The 25,190-nt window shown below is 35.5% G+C and overlaps 2 protein-coding genes across 3 annotated transcripts in view; one reads left to right on the top strand and one right to left on the bottom strand.

The window, feature by feature from the left end:
• Positions 1 to 25,190, bottom strand: part of LOC143920042 (uncharacterized) — a 366,222-nt gene that overhangs the window by 133,631 nt on the left and 207,401 nt on the right. The gene's annotated exons all lie outside the window — the stretch shown is intronic.
• Positions 1 to 25,190, top strand: part of Osbp (oxysterol binding protein) — a 48,980-nt gene that overhangs the window by 4,771 nt on the left and 19,019 nt on the right. Inside the window, exons 2-5 of one of the 2 annotated variants that reach the window (XM_077442684.1) lie at positions 2,869 to 2,940; positions 3,671 to 3,859; positions 5,042 to 5,294; positions 5,370 to 5,529. In XM_077442684.1, coding sequence (XP_077298810.1) covers positions 2,869 to 2,940; positions 3,671 to 3,859; positions 5,042 to 5,294; positions 5,370 to 5,529 — 674 coding nt within the window. The remainder of the gene's footprint in view (positions 1 to 2,868; positions 2,941 to 3,670; positions 3,860 to 5,041; positions 5,295 to 5,369; positions 5,530 to 25,190) is intronic. The other variant, XM_077442685.1, reaches the window with a different exon arrangement.

Here is a 25,190-nt window from a genome sequence, read left to right as displayed (position 1 = left end):
AAGCGGCAAACAGTGGCGTAAAAATGGGGCGGGCAACAGGGGTATCGATGCCCCGGGCGCAACAGTTATATTTTGTAGTAACTTTAACTTCTAAAACTATGTAATTCGCCAAAAACATTTAAATTTATGAGTGTTCTTCGTAATCTGTTTGTCGAACATGCTGTTTTTTTAGGCTTTGTATTGAAAGCAATAATGTGACGCCAGATTTGAGCGCATTAACCCTTTGCCCGCGTCACCAAATTTAGCGAACATGCCCTGTACGCGGCTGCTTTTTTGCGGATTTTGTTATCGCGTTTTCGACTATAAATATAGGTTGTAATATTTTATAAATTATTTTAGCCTATATTGAATTTTTTTGACTACTGCCATCTATTGAATGACGGCTCTTATACAGGTTGGAACTTCCAAGACATCTATGCGTGTCTCACGCGCTGAGGGCATGTTCGCTAGGACATGTATAGTAGTCGTACGCGGTGGAAAGGTTAAATACAATGCTTTCTATACATATGTAGATATATATTTTGGGTCTGAATGCTTGAAAATACTACTAATGATAAAAATTCTTATAATTTCCTGAATATATACTTAATTTTTACAAATCGAGATAATTTCATCATGAATTAATGTATATAATATGTGTTTGTTATTTAGCAAATTATATAAATCAACAAATATGACAAAAAGAGAGGGTGGGGGGGGGGGGGGGGCGTAAAAAAATCTGGCCCCGGGCATCATTTATCTTGGCTACGCCGCTAGGTAATGGGTGAGTAAATAAAGAGAATGGGGAGTTTTGCACTGTATTTCATGGTGACACGACAACTCGTTCACAGATTTTCCGTAAACCGAGGATGCGCTCCAGGCATTACGTATACGGCCATCTCTTTCTCACCCATAATGGCCATCTCTTTCTCACCCGTAATGGCATAGTAAACGAGATCTTGGTGAACAGACGGGGTGAGAAAGAGATGGCCGTATACGTAATGCTTGGAGCGCATCCTCGGTTTACGGAAAATCTGTGAACGAGTTGTCAGGTAACCGTATTTCATAGCTTAGACGAAATGAAAAATCTTAAAAATGACACCAAACACGGGGGAGAGGGTAGTTGGCATCTTACCCCATTACCCTCGATTCGTAACCGATCGGTCAACACCGTGAGGCTACTTCGTACTCATTTTTTTCACTCTTGCAACGGAGCTTGAACTATAGAAATTAGCTATTGCGATTTGAGCGGAGCTAAGCTAAGCTAAAATTGTCTTTGCTCCGCTCGCTATGGAACCCCGGCTTTAAAGTGATAAAAAATTCTTCGAATTCTAACATAATTCATAATTATTTTCTGGGGCTTGCAATTATTGCAATTAGCCAGCAGTATGGCTCAGTGATTGCGTTTATGTTTAGCACCAAGAGATTTTTGGGTTCGTTCCCGGGCTAATCTTTAATACTGCTGGTAAGACTTGGATATTTGTGTCTCCAAATCGATCGTTTCTTATCAGAGTTTGCCAATTTCATTTGATCTTTGTTGAAACGGTTCCTCAAAATTGGCAGAAATCATCTCAAAATAAAATCTTTTGTGTTTAATGTATGTACAATTTGTAAAACTGTATGCACAAGTCAAAATCCATAGATGTCTCAATGGATTAATTCATTAATTAATTGTTAATTTCGTGTTCTTCAGCCTCTTGAAATACAGTGATTTGTGTAATAAAAATGTTGCATTGTTAGGAAGGCGCATTGGGGTCTTCCTGTCAAGCCTTCCTGGTATATATATCCATATAAAAATAAATAAATAAATGATAATATATAAACGAGAAAGGAATGTCATCTGCTGTATTTATTTATCTACATATATGTATGATTGTTATATAAAGTTCAATGTCAAAAACACAAATTTCTATGAATGAATTAAGATATGAATCTTTTTATTATTACTTAACCCTTTGAATGCTGACCAACGCCGATCGGCGTTTTGCCAACAAGTCCATGGGCCTGAAATACGCCTATCGGCGTTGTTTATTTAAGTATATAAAAAATAAAAAGAATACTACCCGCTAAGCCTTTCCAGGTAGAATTGAAAAAAAAAATGCATTGAACATGGGTAGTTTAATCCGTGTCAATGTTTATAAAGACGGGTTGACACCGGAATTTCTGAATTTATAACCATAGCAGAATTTCTCGATGGAAATCCCTAACTGCCGAGTATTTTAGATTGTGGCTTGGCATTTAAATTGTGAGGATTACATTTTAACAACAATGAAGAAGATGGAACTATTTTTGGAAAAATACATTCATTAATAGACTTCTTTTGTATATTTTTTTATATTGTTGCAAGATATATTAGAGAGTATAAACACACCTTTACAAAACTCGAAATCCTCGGTGTTAGTGATCTAGGGTTTTTTTATACCTGCTTTCTATTGGATTTCTAAATAATTCTAGTTGGAAATTTTCAGCATGGCGGGCTTTCAACAGAAAAGACGTCATCACTCAAAGGGTTAATTTATAACTTTACAAAGTTTATAGTGAAAATATGTGCAAGTGTATGAAAGTGGGAAGCAAAGATTTGAGATTTTGGTTATAAGAATGTATTGCATGGTTTTATTTTATTTTATTGTTGATTTTCGTTAGAAATGCTTAGCTTGGAAACAAATTTTGAAGTTTTATTCGGCGGTGACCTTATCGTTTACTAATTTTTACAGAATGCAATGGTCGATTGATAAGAATTATCGTGTGACCTGTTACTGTTATTACTTTTGTTCCTTTTTTTTTGTTTTTGTTTTAATAAAATTTACTAATCGAATAAATTATAATGGCATGAAATGTACAAGACGAAACTGGCTGGGTTGTTATTAGTAAATATTGTGTGATTTGTAGGGCAGAGGCTGGCAGTGGGGGCGTTGGGGGGCGAACACTGTCCCTGCGCAGACGCCGGGATCCCCGGCAACAGTGAGTAAATATGCCTCCGCCTCAGCTACTGCCAATCACTACAATTCTTTTAATTCATTTTTTCGCTTCATCATAACTGCCAATTATATACATATATATAAAATGTGATAAAACGGATCAATAATGGCTGTTTAAATGTTAATCTTATTGTTTTCATCATCAATAATTGCAAACTTCAAAGCATGCACTCACTACAATTGAATTAACAACTCCATCCATATATTTTGCTTGACACGCATTCACATATCCGTACACATTTTTTCGTACAGTGCAAATCGTCTACATCACACCACTGATGAAAACCACTACTGTGTCCGTCCTCGTCTATTTTGTAACCAATTTAGGACTCGGAAGGAATACTCCGTGTCTTCGGGTATTCTTTCTGAACAGACGGAACGATTACTGTCCTCATGCATGTTTAAACCGTCTTCTTTTGTTGTTGATGCATGTCGAATTTATAACAATTAACACACTCTCGACGTTCTAGTACGAGTCTGTCAACGTGTCTAAGTGATGCTCGTCGTGTGTGCATAACAATTCAATTTTATTGATATTGATTTTTGATCAGTGTTTCAATGGATTTGTTTTTCGAAAATTCGATTCCTATAATTTGCAGTATTATTTTTCATCATCTAGTTGTACGGAAAGCTTTACATTTATGATTTTATCTTATCGTACGGTATGTGTACTCAAAGCATGGTCGGTTGATGTGTTCTGTGTTGATTTTCAGGAATCAGGCGGAGATGGCGCACACCTGTAGGGGTACCATCACCCTCGGAGGAGCTCTCATTCACACGGTGGACTCGTGCACGTTCGTCATATCGAACGGTGGAACCCAAACTTTCCACATTAAAGCGTCCAACGAAGTCGAGAGACAAAGTTGGGTCACCGCTTTGGAACTGGCCAAAGCCAAAGCAATGTACGGATACTGTTATTGCAACTATTTACATGTACTATCGAGTCGATCTCGCTGCTTAAAATGTAATATAATACACCTGCTAGCTATTCAATGCATTTCTAAGGTTATAATGGCAGTAAGATTGATAATCACCTAGTAGCTGAATTTACAGCATAAACACATCCGATTTTGACTATTTGAAATACATAAATAATATATTGAGTTTGATTTATTGTCAAGGCAATTGATACAATGACACCTTCAGTTAAATGCTCACTGATTTCAATAAACGTTGATCAATCGTTCAATATTGATAATATTAAATGTCATATACAATGTATTGAGCATTGAATTCCGTCAATGTCGGTTAAGTACTACACTTAAGATTGATGACATTAAGGGTTGGTTATATTAAATTTAGATTACAGGAATAGAAGTGCATTAAATAGTACGATGTCTATGTCTATTCACTATGATGTCTTATTATTCATATGCTGATGTTTTATATACATTGGTTACATTTAATGTTATGGTATTACATGTTTAATATTGAAATATTATAAAAGCCCTCATTATATCAATCATTAATTACATTAAATGTATTAGGGGGACTGAAAAGTAATCAAAAAAAGTATTCCCAAATTCCCTGTCTGTGCAATTTTCCTATGCGACGAAGATGATCCTGAACTATAGACCATGGACAGCCAATCTTCAAAGATAATTCCTCGATGGTTTGACGAGGATCTGATTCCACCATTGACGTCAGGATATCATCTAACTTTTGAGCTCTTCTTTTCGTGCGATCTCCTTGATTCCCATTTTTAAATTGTTTATACCACCGCTGACACTTGTTTAGTTTCAGAATATCCCCGTAAGTGTCGGTAATTTTTTTCACTGCTTCGTTTGCCTTCATTACTTGGTCTAACGTAAACAGCATAAAATGACCCTTCCTCTATTATTGGTCTCGACATCCTTCTTCAGGCATAATTTTTATTTTTTAAAACAGAAACAATAAATTTAACATAATAACAAAACTTAAGTGTTTACTGGACCGTGTCTCGACACAAACTGACTGCGAAAGAGCTCATCGAAAAATTTTGATTACTTTTCGGTTCCCCTAATAGATAATAATACTCATATTTTTCCATTAGTTCCAAATACAGGGAAAGTATAGTATTATTTATGGCTTAAAAATATTTTTAGACGTGCGGCAGAAAGTGAAGAGGAAGAGGAAGCGGCCGCTAATGCCAGCGGTAATACGCTCAGTCCGGAAGAAGCCGGAGCGGCTTTGACAAGAGAGTTGGCAACCCGCCTTGATAATTTGCACACATGCGCCGAACTGATCGCCAAGCATGGAGTCGGCCTGCAACGCACTCTTGCCGATCTGGACTATCCCGACGAGCAAGTGACTGAAAAGGCGACTCTGTTCAGGATAGCGTGCAACGTTATGATGAATGTATGCTTCGATTCACTCACCCACTGTCACTGAAGCTATGTAAAAAACCGTTTCTGAATTGTTTTTGTCTTCTAGGCTTGTGCCGAGTATCTTCAGGTGGCAGGTGCGCAGGGTAGTCGTTGGAGTCGTCTGCTCCAACATGAACGCGAGCAGAAGCAACGTCTCCAAGAGGTGGTCGAGCAGCTGGCTCGTCAGCATGACACGCTCGAGAAGAGTGTCAATGCTAGACCTCAAAGTAAGTCTTATATGATAATGCTATGTGTATTTTTATTCGGCTGGTAATAGGGTAATGTAATTCTACCGACTCACTTAGGCCCACTCAGTGGGTGGTTTCTACCCCTTATGGAGATTTTATTTTCTTTCAAGTTGTCAATTTATAATATGTACATACATACCTATCATGTGAAATGGAGGCTTCTGATTTATGTATGAGGAATGTATTTTTTCCCGGTCTCCGTGACGAGCCAGAATGTTAAATTACAGAAAACGCAAATATCGGAAGGCAAAGATCGAAAATCGAAAGATCTTAAGTCGAAAGATCAAAAATAAAAGGTGCATGGTAAACGGTACATACTCACTTAATTTGCGCGAGCAGGATACAACAGGAACAAGAGGAACAGGCATTTCCTCCCGTATTAATGTGCGCGCGCAGAATACGGGAGGAAAAGCCTGTTCCTCTTGTTCCTGTTGTACCCTGCTCGTGCAAATTAAGTGAGTATGTACCATTTACTATGCACCCTTTTTTTTGATCTTTCGATTTTCGATCTTTGCCTTCCGATATTTGTTGTTTCTGTAATTTAACATTCTGGCTCGTCACGTAGACCCATTTTTTCCTCAATTGTTATTCAATGATTAAATATTTAGTTTGCAATCATCATTTACTAGTTGTTTTACCCGGCTTCGTTCAGTCTTTGTAATTTTGTATAAACAGCTTAAACATGGCGAATCTAATATTAAATATGCATTTTTTTTCTTATTATATTTATTTGAATCGAAAAAAAAAAATAATACTCGACCATATCGAATCGTCACCATAGAAACTTTGATTTATTTTTCGATTACCAACCAACCTTACATACATACATACAAAGTCTCTTTCGAAATTATATATTAGAGATGTATGTACATATGTATGGTTGATAAGGTTTTGTTAAATTTCCAGTAACAGGATACGTTTTTGTAGTATGTACATATATTATTATATAATGTTACACTATAAAATGTTAATTTTATTAGTGTAATATTTATTTATCTAATATATAATTTCGAAAGAGACTTTGTATGGATATTTGTTTGTTTGGGTCGTAGAATCCGTGACATTCAATTTAATAATAAAACAAATGAATATTCAAATAAATTTAATAAAATGATTATTATTAGATTAATTTTAGAGATAGTTTTATCTATAAATTGGCCATGTTTAAGCGGTTTATATTACAAATACCGAGCGAAGCCAGGTAAAAACACTAGTTATTCATAATTAATGATTGTTTTTAGTAATGCGATAGTCGTCGTTAATATTTCTTAGTTTTATATATGATCATCATTTCATTTGACTAAGATTATTTAAATTTATAATCACTTATTCATTTGTTTTCTTTTTTTTATTTTATGAAAAAGTTACTGATTTTTTTTTTTTATTACATACCTCCTTTACGTTTCACTTGCGATTATTACACTTCAAATTAATCAAATTCTTATTCCCCCTACAATAGCACATTTTATTGCTTCATTAAATGAAAATCACAATAATTCGAATGACATAAATAGGAGTATAAATTATATAATAATTGTCTAATGCGTGCGCGCGTGCGTGTGTACGAAGTACTCGCTGTTAACACCATGCTCCTTCTCTCTTTCTCCCCTTAGAATCGTATATCGTGGAAGGAGACGCTGCATATCACTTAGTTCATATGATCGGTCGACAAACAGAAGAATCTTTTTTGAAAAATGTTAATTAAATTTTAAATTATTAATTATTATTTAAATTATTAACTCTGTTGATCCGAATTGCGACATTTTACCGAGTGCACAATTATGTGCACACAGGCTACTATGTAGTATGTATATAATAAGAAAAAATAATAATTAATCAAAATTTAGTTTTACATACATATGTTTAGTTTACATAAACAGTTTTGCCTAACTTTTTCAAGTATTATAATAATATATAATAGTATATTTGGTTCAGTCTACGCTTTTTAGTACATGGATTATCCGACTACGATCTAACTATGTACATAGATAGTGGGTCTCTTTTACGAAGTCTGAGCTTGGCATATCCGATTAGAAGTACATCGCGAAGTTTTATTTCTACCCTGTAACTCCACAATTTTCTTTTATTACAGTGTAAAAGCAAATTTGTAAATAAGTGCTATGGTCCACTATTGTATTGAATAATAAAAAAGAGTGATGAAGTTGTTGGTGTCAACAAACACTCAAGTGGGTCAGTTCCATTAAGCGAAACTGAGTCCATGTATTCTTAACAACGTTAAAATGTTCACTTATAATAAAATTATCCTGTCTGGTGTTGGGTATTGTCTGGTATTTTTTTTATCATACAGTCTGAAATTAATCTACTGTATACATATATTATGCGTATAGTTTCGTAGTTGTCAAGCCGTTCGTGGTGACCTGTGCGTACTTTTGACACCGACCTTTGAAATATCGACCCTCGAGTGTCAAAAGCCAGTTCTACTTTTAACCCTGTCTGTAGAATTCGCAACCCCTCCTCTAGAAAGTGCACGCGAAACGAAAAAGTGAATGTTCTTCCTCTCTGCGCCTACACGAAGAAAATGGATGTACATATATTATTATATATATATATTATATTTTATCCAGCGCTATTATGGTTTGCGTGACTTTTCGACATTGTGGTATTTCGTGTGCGTGTGCAACACATTTGCAATTTTTACTTCAGCGGACAAATCGAATTTTTTTGCGCAATGTAACTCTTGTGACCCGAATAGGGGTACACAAAAATCCATACGTTTATGTATTTGTATTAGTTTTTTTGGATTTTTCCGTTCGATGAACTACGAAAGCTACTGTTGTATGTTGGATTCTACTACATGGATTCGCTTCATAGATTATGCTATTCTGGCGCCAATGATTCCTAAGATAAAATAATACATTTCTTCGGTCGAGTCTACTGCTTATCGCTTATCATTGATATTTCCCGGTAAGAATTTTATTTAATTACGTCATAGCATCTGGCAATATTTAATAAATCTAAATCTTGATTGAATTTATGTTAATCGCATCTGATTAAAATATTGTAATTGTTCGAGGCCGTTTTATTAATAGAATAACTTCTAGACATTGCAGACTAAAAACAACACGATAAATCAAACTTGAGTTATAGTTAGGGTTTGTACTTAACCGGTAAACGGTAAATAATTTTTCCGTTTGCCAGCTTTTTTTACCAGTATATGAAAATAAAATTAATGTTTATTAGATAACTAACTGTATGTGGTTACTTTTTCCGAAACATGTTAACTTAGATTGAATTGTTATTAGTTAAAAACAAATCTCAGGTGAATATGTCATATAAATAGACGAAGTCCAAAAAAAAATTTTTCTTACATTTTATTACCAGGAAGGCCTTACAGGTAAACCCCAATGCGCCTTCCTGGCCAATTACAAACAATGCAGCATTTTTATTACACGAGCCAATGAATTACAATACACTGAAAACTCGTAATTAAGGAGACATCTATGAATTGTACACAAATTTTATTGTACATTAATCATACTCAAATATTGGTGACATACATAGTAGTAGGAAGGTTTTTAGCCGATTTAATCGGGAACCGTTTAAAAAATGAAATCAGAGAAATTGGAAATGTCGATAGGAATCGACCGACCTGGAGTCACAAATATCCAGGTCTGACTAGTAGCACTACAGATATACTCATTAATAATTAATTATAATTATTTTCAGTCGAGGTCAGCTCATGGGATCGAACCCGGCGCCTCTCGATGCTAGGCAGAAGCTTAATGACCGAGCTATGCTGCTGGCTAGCTCGGTCCCGTTTTGAACTCATGACCACTCTGTTCAAAGTATTATATGCTAACCACTAGTCTATTCGGCTGATTTAAGATTATACTCGGAATAAATTCTCTTCAGTCGAGATCAGATCACGGGATCGAACCTGGCGCACGTCGGTGCTTAGTATTGCTACGTACACCGCCGAGTAAGTGCAATCGGATCAGGCCGAGTAGCATCCCAGAGACTGTGTGACCGTTATAATTGGCTTCGAGGATTATCTCAACTAAGCGCAAGCGCAGACTAAGTGCAAGTAGGCTAAACAATGGCCACCGAATTGGCCGCTATTGGTCCCTTCTCAGAAGTGACCGATAGCGTGGGACTGAGTGTCGTGGGAATACATATCCGGGTACATGCCTAAACAATAGGGAAGTAACCGGACGTCGAAGATGCCCTGAGCGACCTATCCGTTATAAGGCGGTACTTAGGCGATATCAATACATTCTGGACGGAGCACTGCCAGTGCGTGTATCTCCTTAATCATCAATAAATGCTGTGAAACGACTTTGGCCTTTTACTTGGATCCTCCAACCACCCCTACGCAACAGTTTCATCGCAACCACCGAGCCGCGCTGCTGGTTAAATTTATGCGACTTGTGCAAATACAATCAGCAACTTCATAAATATTTTGTTCACGGTATAAAAACGAAATAATAAGATTCACAATAGCATAGAGTTGCTGCTGTTGCCAACTCTATGCTGTTGTTTACTATCATCAACTACGCTCGAAATCAACTATGCATAAAAAAAAAAAAATATATTCTTCAGACTAATGTTCTGAAATGAGGATATTAAGTCAATTTGTTGTAAATGCGTGGTGATTAACGTAGACCGGGGCCTTCTTAAACAGATGTTGCCGCCTAATATCAAAGCAGAATTATCTCATCGACTGGCTCATTTACGAATGCGAATTTTGCACATAAATATGGAACACACTTTGAAGTCATTATAGTTTACTTATATACGTAGATGGTTGCGGGAAACAACATAACTACCTACGAAACACACAATAATACTTGTATATTATAATATAACGTGAAAATATAAGTTACGGTTTGTTTGTATCGTTATAATATTGTTTATCAATTATTATTACGCGCCTGGTTGAAACTTTGACCGTTGTTTCACGAACGATGGCGATTAAAGTTCTCTTGCTCGTTACCGCTTATTCAAATTGTCGCGTTTGAAGAAGTTTGTCGAAAAAAGTTGATCGTTTAAGCATCTCGTGAACTTTTTTTTAATGAGCGACTGAAAAAGTGATTGAAATCCCGATGACGTCAGCAGCGGTGCTGAAACTTCGAGTCGCGTGGGGCCAAGCAACTTTTTGCCACGGCAACAGGTTGCAGATTTTTTCTCGTGTTGCTGTTGCCGCTAATTACCGATAATGATGTTTCATTTTAATCAACATGTATCAAGTCCGGTATATTTAAAATCTTGTGTACGTCGAAACAGCAACTTTTATTCATCGTCATATCATCATCATATATATTGTATTTTATACCAGGAAGGCCCTACAGGTAAACTCCAATGCGCCTTCCTGGCCAATTACAAACAATACAGCGTTTTTATTATACAAATCGCTGAATTATGAGACACTGAAAACTCACAAATTAACGAGACATCTATGAATTGTACATAAATTTTATTGTACATTAATCGTACTGAAATAGTGGTGACATAGTAGGTAGGAAGGATTTTAGCCAATTTTTAATCGGGAACCGTTTCAACAATTAAATCAGAGAAAATTGGCAAACTCTGATAGGAACCGATCGACCTGGAGTCACAAATATCCAGGTCTGACCAGCAGCACTACAGATGTCCTCAGAAAAATACTTTTCAATCGATGTCAGCGCATGGGATCGAACCCGGCGCCTCTTGATGTTAGGCAGAAGCTTAACGACCGAGCTATGCTGCTGGCTAATATCATATCGCTATTCTGTGTGTCTGTCTGCGATAACGCTCGCCGTACTATAATAGTGGTTTCGATTCTATGTATGTACGTCACAGCTAAAACAATGCCAAAATAACGTACGAATATAATAACAAGAAAAAAACTTCTGTATTTACTGTTTGCTACCAATGTTTCCTCTAGGATAATAGACGATGCTGTCTATTAGCATTTACCACCATCTTTTGAAAATTTATTTAATTAATTAATTTTTCTATTGGTGTTTTATATTTTTTATCTGTACATGGGTAGGTAGGTAGTTTTTACCATTTTTTCATATTAACCCTTTGAGTGCTAACGTCTTTTCTGTTGAAAGCCCGCCACGCTGAAAATTTCGCCAACATTTCCAACTAAAATCATTTAGAAATCCAATAGAAAGCAGGTATAAAAACCCTAGATCACTAACACCGAGGATTTCGAGTTTTGTAAAGGTGTGTTTATACTGGTGACACGAAAACTCGTTCACAGATTTTCCGTAAACCGATGATGCGTTCCAGGCATTACGTATACGGCCATCTCTTTCTCACCCCGTCTGTTCACCATGATTTCGTTTACTCTGCCATTACGTATGCAGCCATCTCTTTCACAGACCATTTTTTCACCGATAACAGACGGTCTGTGAAAGAGATGGCTGCATACGTAATGGCATAGTAAACAAGATCATGATGAACAGACGGGGCGATAAAGAGATGGCCGTATACGTAATGACTGGAGCACATCATCGGTTTACGGAAAATCTGTGAACGAGTTGTCAGGTAACCGTTTATACTCTCTAATATATCTTGCAACAATATAAAAAAATATACAAAAGAAGTCTATTAATGAATGTATTTTTCCAAAAATAGTTCCATCTTCTTCATTGCTGTGAAAATGTAATCCTCACAATCTAAATGCCAAGCCCCAATCTAAAATACTCAGCAGTTAGGGATTTCTATCGAGAAATTCTGCAATGGTTATAAATTCAGAAAATTCGGTGTCGACCAGTCTTTATAAACATTGACACGGATTACACGACCCATTTTCAATGCATTTTTTTTTCAATGCTACCTAGAAAGGCTTAGCGGTTAGTATTCTTGTTTATTTTTTACATACTCAAAAAACAACGCCGATAGGCGTATTTCAGGCACATGGACTTGTTGGCAAAACGCCGATTGGCGTTGGTCAGCATTCAAAGGGTTAAAACAATTAAATAGAACTGCATGCGGATCGAACACAGGACCGACACATTTCTTTTATATATTTTTTATATTTAATAACTTAATATGCCAACACCCATGCGATAATATTTCATCAAGTACATACAACACTAGTAGTAAATATTTATTTAAAACGTCATCTAGTTCCAACGTGTTTGATAATATTTTTTTTCCTGTGACAGGCTTATGTCTATGCATGTAAATGTTTGCATACATACATGTATGATTCATATTTACAACCTTTTCTGACACTTGAGCAGGGTCTACCCTGAAAAGGAGAAGGTCTTTAAGACGAGGCCAGGCTTTGATCTCGCATAACTCACGTGCTCTTGTGTTAATGTGCGCCCAAATTTTCGGCATCGTGTATTGCGTGGCAATACGTAAACACAGTATTGCTTTTATGTGTACCTTATCCAGGAGATTGGAAGTATGTATGGTGAAAAGTACAACTTTTAATCAATAGTCTTGTAGCATAGTCACTAGTTGAGATATTTCTCACAATACAATTTTTTTCCAATTCTCGCTTACTTGTAATATCGATTATCAGGAAGGCGCATTGGGGTCTACCTGTTAGGCCTTCCTGATATATCTATTTATGTATGTAAAAATAGAATAAAGCTGAATCTGTCAGATCGACGCGATGATAGCTGGCTATCAGAAGCACCTGCTCGCCGCCCCTACTTAACTTCACAAGTTACATAGTTTAACAGCTAAAACGGTTACTTTTTCACAGTATCTCATTGTATTACATTTAACTTTCACACTTTACCATAAACATTTTTAATTGGAATAATATTTTTGACACGGCCGTCAAATGAATTACACGACAAATGTCAAATTGACATCTCTAAAATAGCTCGCACCACAGAATCGGCGTTCGCCCGGCAAATCAAACGTCAAACGGGTTGCCAGTAACAAAAATATAATGTGATGTTTCAGTGAAATCATAACCAGTTTATTTTATTTATTTATTTTATTTTTATTTTTTTATATATATAATGCGCCTTCCTGGCTAATTACAAATTACAATTACAATGCAGCATTTTTATTACAAGGCGTTGAATTACGAGACACTGAAAAACTCGCAAATTAAAGAGACATCTATGAATTGTATATAAATTTTATAGTACATTAATCATACTCAAATAGTGATGACATAGTAGGTAGGAAGGATTTGAACCGTTTCAACAATGAAATCAGAGAAAATTGGCAAACTCTGATAGGAAACGATCGACCTGGAGTCACAAATATCTGACCAGCAGCACTACAGATGTACTCAAAAAAATACTTTTCAATCGAGGTCAGCTCATGGGATCTTAAAGCTTAACGACCGAGCTATACTGCTGGCAGTTACGTTTTCACTGGTAATCGTAATACCTTAGCAGCTAACTTATTTATTTAAGGGTTAGGTTAAGTTAAGTTAGGGTTGGCCCTATTCATTTAATATATATGTAGTTGTTAGGGTCGGTTTTTATTTTTGTTACTGGCAACCCATTTGACGTTTGATTTGCCGGGCGAAAACCGAATCTTTCGTGCGAGCTGTTTTAGAGAGGGGCATTCTTTTTATTTGCCGGGCCCTATAAATGGTACCGTTTTTAATTCACTAATTGATAGATTTGTTTTGATACGTTTCGTATTTTTGAAACTGCATTGATATCGGTCAAAAAACATTTGATGCAGTTATTGCTGAATTTTATATGTAAGGAGCGCTGAATAAAATAAAATTTCAAAATAGATAATATTTAAGTTGTGCATTTTATTATTTTTCAAAAGCCATCACACTCAACCGATGCATTCGTATAAGCAATATTTTCCTTAAAAAAGTTGCAGGATTACTTTTACGAATGAAAGTAAGAACACTTTCGCTCGCTCTTAACACATACATACATACAAAGGTCGTTCAACTGAAAGTTTTTTTTTTTCATTTTATTTTTTATTTCGTGCTTTCGTTAAATATTCACGAAAAATCGATTTGTTGTAGTGTTTGTTCTTGTTCAAACACTCACGCTCGCAAATAATACTAATCTACTCGAACCTGATTTATTGGCTCAATTTTATTCCGGCATATTATATATCGCGTGTGCCATTTTCATTTCCAAGTATTATTTACATACACACTTTCTCAAATCCGTAAAAATATTTCCAAATTGCTCGTTTTTGAGTTGCGTGCTATCATTGTCGAACACCTGCCTCGTTCGCGACGAAAGAATGTCATTTTTACTTACCTCGTCTTAGTTCAGAATTGATTTTGTCGTCTGACGAAGTTTGGGTTCTTATCCGATCGTTTTCAAACTTTGCCATTTTGCTAGGTTTGGTCATCAATATAAGTGGAAATGACGTCCGCCATTACCATGGTGAAAAATACTCGTAATAGACACGTTTGAAAATACTGCATCTTCATTCACGGTGACGTTTATCGTCCACATTGTCCCATTAGTCCACACAGTTCTGATCGTTTTTTTCCCTTTTCGCCCCCCTCTCGCTATGGCAGATTGACCACTTTGCCATACTCAAGTTTACGAAAATAATTGGTGATTTCTTAATTAGTTTTTTTTATATATTGTCTTAATTTTTACTAACCTCTTCTTACTTTCACTTACGATCACTATTAAGGAAAAATGTTGGCTCTTATCTGATCGTTTTCATACTTTTCCATTTTGCTCATTTTGGTCATCAATATAAGTGGAAGTGTCATCCGACATTACGATGGTGAAAAAATATCGTATTAGACACTTTTGAAAATACTTCCTCCTATTTCTCCCTGACGTTTATCGAGCGTTTTTTTAGCCTCTTATTACTTTTGTTTTCATTATGCTATACTTATATTGTGTCATTGTGTTGTGAGGTTAACTTTATAATATTGTGTCAACAGTTGAAGGGTTCCTTTGGCCTTTGTAAGCCGTTCAGATTTTATTTTGCGTCAATTGTGTTCTCTCTTCTGTGTGCCAATTTGGAGCTCTGCGCTTTTATTCGCCAATTTATTTTTCCGTTGGTGCATTAATTCGACGCCATTAAATTGGGTTAATTAAATTCTGAATGTGTGTCTTTTTGAACAAAGAAGATTGTGGTCGATGTTTGTTGACACATCAAATGCATGCAATTGATTGCGAAGTGCTAGTCATTGCTTGGCTGTTTAATGTTTGCCCTTTGGCGCTTTATAATTAAACTATTTTGTTTCTAAGTACATAGTGCTGTTGTGAATTGTATTCTTATTTGGTTTTGTGCTTATTTGTGGAGGAAATAATAGGTGTTTATTATTTGTAGGTTTGGTGGTCGTATCAATCTTGCGTGGCAAACTCTAATAGATCAAAGTCGTTCGTTATTTATAGGGAATCGAACCATGAACCTTTCAGGTCACAATCCGATGTACAAATGTGCAAAATGATTCCGATTTGTAATTTACTAAGGCCGTCCGAATATTTATGTCAAACTTATTTTACGATAAATATATCATGTGATAATGCTATGGAATGGTATTGACAATTGAGACAATACTACATACTTCTGAAGTGTTATGTGAGTCGAATTTGGCCCGATTGCTGTCACCAAAAAAAAATCACGCTTTTTACAATCAAGTTTGACTCATTAAATTCAAATAAGACAATGTTTTTTGTTGCTTTCTTGTTAAAAAATGCGCAATTTTTACGAATTTTTGGCTTTATTGGACTAGTTCTATGTTTCACTACGTGTAAAAGCAGGGGCAAAAGTCATTTCAGCTTTTCCCAGGGGGGGGCAAAAATTTTGACCAGTGAGGAATGACTTTCTAGGAGGGGGTGGGGTGTATTATATTTAAAAAATGAGTATATGAATTTTAACTATTTCTTTTAATCGTTTTTTTATTTATATATTTTTAGAAATAAAATATTCACTAAAATAATTTAAAAAAATCTATTCAAGGATTTGGTTTGTTGGTTTAGTATTTTATTATTTTAATTCATAATAAATTAAGCAATGTGGATAGTCTCGTTCAAATCTAGGGGGGGCTGATGCCCACCCTACCCCCCCCCCTCCCAAATGACGCCCCTGTTTAAAAGGGTTGGTTTTCAATCTCAATGTTTTTATTTTATTTTATCTGAACGAACTAATTCGTATATGATTTAAAATTACAATACGATATGTTCTAGGACGCTAATCGCTCGCAAGTGAGCGAGAGAGATGGTGTGATGCTGTCCCAATTTTTCATCTTGCTCTTGATAAATGCATAGTCTTAACTACCACCTTTTTTAATTCAATTTAAATTCGTTTACCGCTCTAATTAGTGCATTTATATAATAAAAAAATATTAAAATAAAAAAACCAATCATTGTAAACGTGGTTAAGTGAAAAATTTGCGGAACAACATTACGAAAATCGTATATTTTTGACTTTTAAAATTTGATAGATGATTATAAATATTTCAAGGCAATAAAAATCACAATCAGTAGAAAAAACATCCGACTATTGATTTCAATATTCACTTTTGGCACAAACAATATGATGGCAAAAGATGGCAAAAGTCAAAAATATGTAAAAATTGCGCTTTTTTTAACGATCATATCTCATGAATGAGAAGAAGCGAACAAAAATCATCGTCATATTCGAATTTAGTGGGTCAAACTTAATAAAGGTTGATTAGTCTCCGCTCCGGTGAGAAAAATAAGTGATTTTTTGCTGTTCAGTATAATTTGAATTCGTTTATTACAAGATTGGGTTTAGTATTGGAGAAAAATTGAAATTCGTTCATCAACACTCATATCTCATAAATGAGAAGAAAGCAACAAAAATCATTGTCATATTCGAATTCAATTGGTCCAATTTAGTGAAGATTGAATGGCCTTCGCTCAATTATGTTTTTGTTTTTTGTTTCTTAGTATTGTCAATTAAATTGTATTAGTGACGTGTAGCGCCACTGTGGCGATTGTTAGTCACGATTGGATTAAATTAATTGACGATTGGATAAAATTAATCAGTTTGCCATGTTTTTTCGAGAATTCGGACTGATATTGAATGTGAGCTGTGAGTGATCAAAGGTTTTTATTTATAATTCTTCAATCATACATATATAATATATGGTAATCGATTGTGTTTCACGAGTGAGCTAAGAGTTATCAGTAAGTTCGATTTATCATTTCGTTTCCAATCTGACAGGTTTATCAAGCAGGTCTGCCCCAGCTGTCAATTCGACGGCCTTGAATTTATTCATTGCTGTTTCTATTAATCTTCACGAGTGTACTTCATGGGAATATGGATAGTTTTGCACGGTAAATGGATTATTGCGCACATTGCGATCGCGCAAACAACATTCGTTGCCACGAAAATCGCGAATACGGAATATCTGGCACTCGAATTCTCGTTAGAACAATATTTCGAGATTGATGGAGTTTTTGGGTGCCAGATGTTCCGTGACCGAGATTTAGGCTAGATGTTAGTGACGTGCGCGAGATCGCTTTTGCGGAAAAATCACCAAACCGTTTTGCACATGTAAAAAAATACGTCAAAACTCACCCTCTGAAGTGTTTTCCGTGATATATTTTCCTTGTACTGACTCAAGTTTGACAGTTATCAAAAACGGTGATTTGAAGAAATGTAGGAGAAACTTGTCGAAATTATAAGATCGTGCTAATTAGCAATGACCTAAAAAACGCCATTCTCAGCTGGAGTCTACTTAGGCATGCCGTACTGTACGATTCTGTATTTGCGCCTTAAGGCTTGTACTATTGTGTATCTAATATATAATTTCGAAAGAGACTTTTTTTGTAAAAAAACATTGGTTGCTAACTTCGTAAACAAGTCAAAATTTCTATGATTTTTTTTTCGATTCAAATAAATTTAATAAAAAAACAAATGAATATTTACTATTAGATTCGCCATGTTTAAGCTTTTTATATTACAAATACCGAGCGAAGCCGGGTAAAACAACTAGTAATATAATAATATGGTTGTTTTATAATATAATAATAAGTTTTGTTTGAAATAAATCAGTCAGGAATTTGTTCTTTAGGAACGATTTTTGATTTTAGACCCAAATTGAAATTAATTATAAATCTCCATGCTGAAATTGAAATACTGGATATATCCAGATGTCAAGGCCTCTCAATTTTTTTTCACTTTTAATTTTAAACCTGTTAAATTTCTAAAGGGATATCTCAAAAAGTCCAAGGGTGGTGCATAGCTTGTATAAAGTGTTTCGAGGGGTGAATAATTCTACCATTAAACGCATTATGGGGTTGATAGTCTTGTTCAAATCCGGATATGCATCGAATTAAATGCGATCCCACATCTTTTTGAGTTATTTTTCATTTGTGGGCCACTTTTTGTATTGGGGTTTTTGATGAAAGTCTGTACTCAAACACGCAAGTGATTTATTTTATTGTGAAGTTGAATTTGCGTAATTATAGACATAAGTGATTTGTACAAATTCTTGGCAATACAGTGTATTTTTCTTTGAATTTTATGCCAAACATATGTACATATGTAAGTCCTGTTCGTATTCCTAAAAGTGCGCATAACTTGTTGTCGTCGAATGATATTTGTCGATTTTTCAAAATTACAGTTTTTAAAATAAATAGTATGGAAAGCATGCATTGAATCACTGAGAGTTTTATCGAGCGCGATAAGAGTTTCAAGGATAGAGTCTGACACAATTCCAGTTTGCGGTCTTTCTATAATCCGTATTTCAATCAAAGTGGCAATACTAATCCAAATTCTGTCATTCTTGGTAAAATGGGTATAAGCGCGTGAGCGGAATAAATGCATCTGGATTTAGGAGTCAAAAGCTTCTACGTGCTATTTTAGTAGCACATACAAGCTCACTCGCATCGTGTAAACGGGGCTCAGTCCGAGTTAAATCGGCACATTTATTTATTTATTTCATCAAACATGTACACTCGCTTTTTACAGATCGCTCCAAAGCGACGAGTGTACTTATACAGATACAATACAATCAAGGCGCTGAATAACTTGAGATTAGCAAGAGAGATAGGAAAGGGGATGCCAATTTTACAGGAACCGTTTCAATGGAAATCAGAAAAATTGGCAAACTCTGATAAGAAACGATCGACCTGGTGTCACAAACCAAGGTCTGGCCAGCAGCGGGACTCTAGTGGGATGAGCGAACTATGCTAACCACTAGTCCACATCGCTGGTTAAATGCACATGCTTATTGTTTTTCTTTTTGGGACAAATATGGCTTATGTAAATGAATATTTGACTATTATGTCCTACTAAACTGGTTCAGAACTTATTCCACGCTTGCTTACACGTGTGAAGGTCAGTAATATGTATGTATGTACTTGCAACGAATAACACATACATTATCAATTTTTTTTTAATGGAAGATTATTCGCTTCACGTAAATTGTCGTACGAAGATAACATCTCAATTAATGCAACAATTTTCCGTTCAATTTTTGAACGAATGGCGTATTGCATAATCTAGTCAATATTATTTTCTTTTGGAAATTTGATATTCCAAGTTATCTTTAGAAAACTCACTATGTATTGTACATACATGAATATTAATATAATAAAGGGTGTTTTATTTTTAGAGATATAGATCTTTAAAATGAAATAAAACACATACAAATCGTGGTAATGGCTATGGTATTGGCTTTGTTGGAAAATAATGTTATGCCATTAGTGTTGAAATATGATATCGGGCATATAGGCACGGTTGGCTCGAATAAAGCGCAATCTGGAAGTCCAATTTTCGAACAGCTGGAGCAATATATCGACAATAACGCGGCAAAGGCTTCCAAGTCGTCCATCGTCTCTGGCGTAGACTAGTGATTTCATATATCCCACAGAAAATAATCCAATCACACGATCTTGGAGGTCAATTCACGACCATAGATCGAAGGTCAATGGACGTAGCACGGTGAGTTTCGCGAACTGAACCACGATTTTCGAAATAAATTTGCACAATTTGCAAGCGTTGTTCTGACTCTTCATGGTGAAATGGCAAACCAAACTGAACATAAATCAACTGTCAGCTGTCAAATTGGCTGTCGCTGGAAAAAGTGTTGCCAATTATAATTAAATAGTAATAGTAGTAGTATATAATCCACCTTACATTCATACAAATTTTAATCACCAATACAACTTATATTTATTCACCAGCAGTATGCCTCGGTGGTTGCGTTTATGTTTAGCACCGAGAGGCTACCGGATTCGATCCCGTGCTAATCTTAAATACTGCTGGTCAGACTTGGATATTTGTGACTCCAAGTCGATCGTTTCTTATCAGAGTTTGCCAATTTATCTGATTTCATTGTTGAAACGGTTCCTCCATCAAATTGGCAAAAATTATCCTACCCGCTGTCACAAATATCTGAATTTGATTTATGTACAATATGTAAAAATAAATTATGTTCAAGTCTGAATCCATGTCTCCATGGATTAATTAATTCTCCCTCTCGAAATACAGCGATTTATGTAATAAAGGTGCTGCAATGTTTGTAATTAATTGTCTAGGAAGGCGCATTGAGGTCTACCTGTTAGGTCTTTCTGGTATATATATGTATATCCATGTAAAATAAAATATATTTGCCGTAAACATAGGATGGTACGTAGAACATTTTTTTTTGTTTTGCATATTTACAAAAAGCGCTAGAAGCCTGATCTATACTATGGCGATCCAGGCCAAAGTTCAACCCCTGGAGATATTTTATTCATGTATTGACATTTATTTATTTCAATTTAATTTAATAGACCATAGTGACTTAGCAGATTGCCTCAAAGCGCCACTGTGGCCGGAAAATATAAACAACATCTCGAAATTTGACGATTTATATTAAAAATAAATGCTCCGAAAATGTAATTTTATCAAAAATTTGTCAAAATTTATCCATAGATGTCTATGATGCTTTGTTAAAATTATTCTAAAAATTGTATGTATGTATATCGATTTTGTAATCGGCCAAGAAGGCGCAATGGGATTTACCTGTTAGGTCTTCCTGATTTATAGATGTATGCAAAATGTTCCCGTCATTTTTTAAATATAAAAATTGTCGAGAGCTTCCTTGGGTATCTATATTTATTTTAAACACAAAAATACATCATAATGTCGAATTGGGGCAACTGTCACGGCACAGTTGTAAAATTGAAACATAAAAAAATGGGAAGAATTTAAACGTCCATTTTATAAAATAAATGTGCATTAAAAAAACATTGTACATTAAAAAAAGTTTCTGTACATTACAAAAAAATTGTGTGCAATTCTAAATGACGGATACAGATTGCATTATAAACTTTGCTTTGATCATTGAAAAAAATATTTGCTACTTAAAAAGCGGATGAAATACATATGTATTAAAATGACATATTAACTGTATCGGCAACGTCGCGAATACAAAAATACGAGCCGTCGACGACCAACGCTTCTCTCCACTGGATTCCTTCTTTTTTAAACTTCGGCTTGCGACCTTTGACACCTACGACCTTGGCTTCGACTATACGATTTGACATCATCATTCATATTCATACGCAATACGTAAACCAAAGTGAACACTTTTGACTGTTGACAGTTGTCAATAGCGGAAGGCTGCAACGTTGCCACTTATTGTATCTATTCTAATGCTAAAATCTATTTTTTTGAATGAGTTACTTTCACAATACGGGATTGTTTAATGCACCGAAAATAATGCAAATTTATACTAGCCTCTTCTTAGCTCCCTTTCGATTTTTTCGTCTGACGAAATTTGGGTTCTTATCCGATCGTTTTCAAACTTTGCCATTTTGCTCGGTTTGGTCAGCAATAGATGTGGAAATCAAATCCGCCATTAAGATGGTGAAAACTAATCTTAATAGACACGTTTGAAAATACTCCATTATCGTTCTATTTGCCGTGTTTATCCACACTCTTCCGATAGTTTTTAATGCACAAACATTTTTACTAACCTCTTCTTACTTTCACTTACGATCACTAGTCAAAAAAAATGTTGGCTCTCATCCGATTGTTTTCATACTTTGCCATATTGCTCGGTTTGGTAATCAATATAAGTGGAAATGACGTCCGCTATTACGATAGTGAAAAATAATCGTATTAAACACGTTTGAAAATAATCCCTCATATTTCTTCCTGACGTTTTTTATTATTATTTTTTTCAATTAATCATGCACACTCGCCTAACAGATTGCTCCAAAGCGGGGAGTGTGCTAGACAGATTAAGGCAAGAGAGATTAAATAATACATATATTATCAAATACATAACTATAATATAATAATAACGACCGAGCCAGCAGCGTGGCTCGGTCGTTAAGCTTCTGCTTAACACTGAGAGGCCCCGAGTTCGATCCCTTGAGCTGACCTCGATTGAAAAGAATTTTTCTGAGTATATCTGTAATGCTGCTGGTCAGACCAGGATTTGTGACTCCTGGTTAATCGTTTCCTATCAGAGTTTGCCAATTTTCTCTGATTTCATTGTTGAAACGATTCCCGATTAAAAATTGGCTAAAAATCCTTCCTACCCACTATGTCACCACTATTTGAGTATGATTAATGTAAATATTACAATAAAAATGTATGTACAATTCATAGATGTCTCGTTAATTGTCGAGTTTAATTCAGTGTCTCGTAATTTAGCGACTTATATAATAAAAAATGCTGTATTGTTTGTAATTTGGCCAGGAAGGCGCATTGGGGTTTACCTGTAATGCCTTCCTGGTATGAAATAAAATAAAAATAAATAAATATACACACATATCGAAACAACACCTGACATGTATGGTCAGACATTACAAGCATCGTAAACATTACGAATAATAACGCTTATTATGTGACAATACGAATTTTTACATTCAATAATCATCCATAGAGACATCTATGGAGAGAAAATCTGGCGAAACCCCTTGATATAATAAGAATAAATCATGTTTTTCGCAATAGAAAATTGTATAGGAAAAGCCAACTTTACAGAAAATCGTTTCAAATCCGATAAGAAACGATAGACCTCGACAAACCAAGGTCTGGCCAGCAACGAGACTCCAATGGGAATCGAACTCATGACAGCTAGCACGAGAGAATACAACACTCACCACTAGACCACGCTGCTGGTTTATGGATCGTTTCACTCGATCGTTTTACTTTTCGCCGCCATCTGGCTATGTCAGATTTAAATCGTCTAAACTTTTTATTTTTTCACTCTATATTAGTATTTTTCTCAATGTACAGTTAAATCGCGCCCGAAATAAAAATCCATGGTGCACCACTGTGGATGAGATACATAATACATATATGGTGTTTTCCTCTGTCGAATTTTTACGATCGGCTCGATACAAACGATGGATTATTCACGGCGAAAGCGAGAGCCGTTTTAATTATTGAGAGAAGGCATTTTCACGCACAGTTTGAGAAGAGGCGTGACGGGTGGGAAGGGGAGGGCTCAGGTCTCGCGTTGTATGTCGTGTTGTAGTCGCGACGAGGCATCCGAGTCGCTCGGTCGTCGGGTGTTTGAGAAGTCCTGGACCATTCCCGGTGTCATCGTGCCTGCCGGTAACGTCACCGGAAACGGAAACGCTATATACTCGCGCTCCTCAAACGGGGCGTGCGTGACGCGCCGATCCCGCTTTCCCGGGATTTTCCGACGCGACGTGAAAACTCGGCCGTCGCGTCGTGTTGCCTATTTTCAGCAGTTCGATGCGGTCGCATTGTCGATGCGACACTTTTGATCGTTCGCCCGCCTGTATTTACTCGGTGCGTTGTCGCCGCTTGTCAAACTGTGTGTGTTTGTTGTGGTTTTGTGTTTGGATATTTGACGGTGGTGTGTACGATTTGTGTCGGAATTGATCGATTCATTCTTCAATTATGAATGAATGTATTCAATGGAATCGGCGATAGATAACCTTTTTTATATTTCGTTTTTAGCATAGGGCATATTTTTATTTTATTTTATTTTATTTTATTTTATTTTACATAGATACAATGCCCGACAGAATTGAGTGGACACGTATTTTATTTATTCATTTTTTTACATATTTTATTTTATTGTCACAAATCAATACACACTCGCCATTACAGATTTGCTCCAATGCGACGGGTGTACGTTAATGAAATACATAAACAATCAGAAATCAGAAATACAGTAATACATACATATACAATCAGAATATATAGAATATAACAATAATGAAATACATAAACAAATCAGAAATAATAATCATAGTGACATCTATGGATTTCAGATTACTGTGTATAATTAATACAAATTATACACAGGCAGATTTTTGTGACAACAGGATTAGATTTTTTTAATACCAATTTTCAGGAACCGTTTCAGCAATGATCAGATAAAATTGGCAAACTCTGATAGAGAAACGATCGATTTGGAGTCACAAAACCCCCAAATCTAACCAGCAGTGGCGAGGACACGAACCTATGACCTCAGTGATGCTAAATATATACGCTATCACTAAGCCAAACTGCTGGCTATATACAGGTAACCCCAATGCACCTTCCTGGCGAATTACAAACATTGCAGCATTTTTTTTATTATACAAGTCGCTGAATTACGAGACACTTAAAAACTCGCAAATTAACGAGACATCTATTAATTGTACATTAATCAATCTCAAATATTTGTGACATATTTAGTATGTAGGTAGTAGGGATCCCAAGTCCGAATATTCGAATACTTTTTATACGAACTTATCTTTTTATTTTCAATCTACAGCACATTTAGTTCTATTTGATGTTCCGGATAATGGTTCTCTTAAAACTTTAATAATATC

This window comes from Arctopsyche grandis, chromosome 12 (genome assembly GCF_051622035.1).
Source record: "Arctopsyche grandis isolate Sample6627 chromosome 12, ASM5162203v2, whole genome shotgun sequence".
Taxonomy (NCBI): domain Eukaryota; kingdom Metazoa; phylum Arthropoda; class Insecta; order Trichoptera; family Hydropsychidae; genus Arctopsyche; species Arctopsyche grandis.
This window is presented reverse-complemented; position numbering and strand designations above follow the sequence as displayed.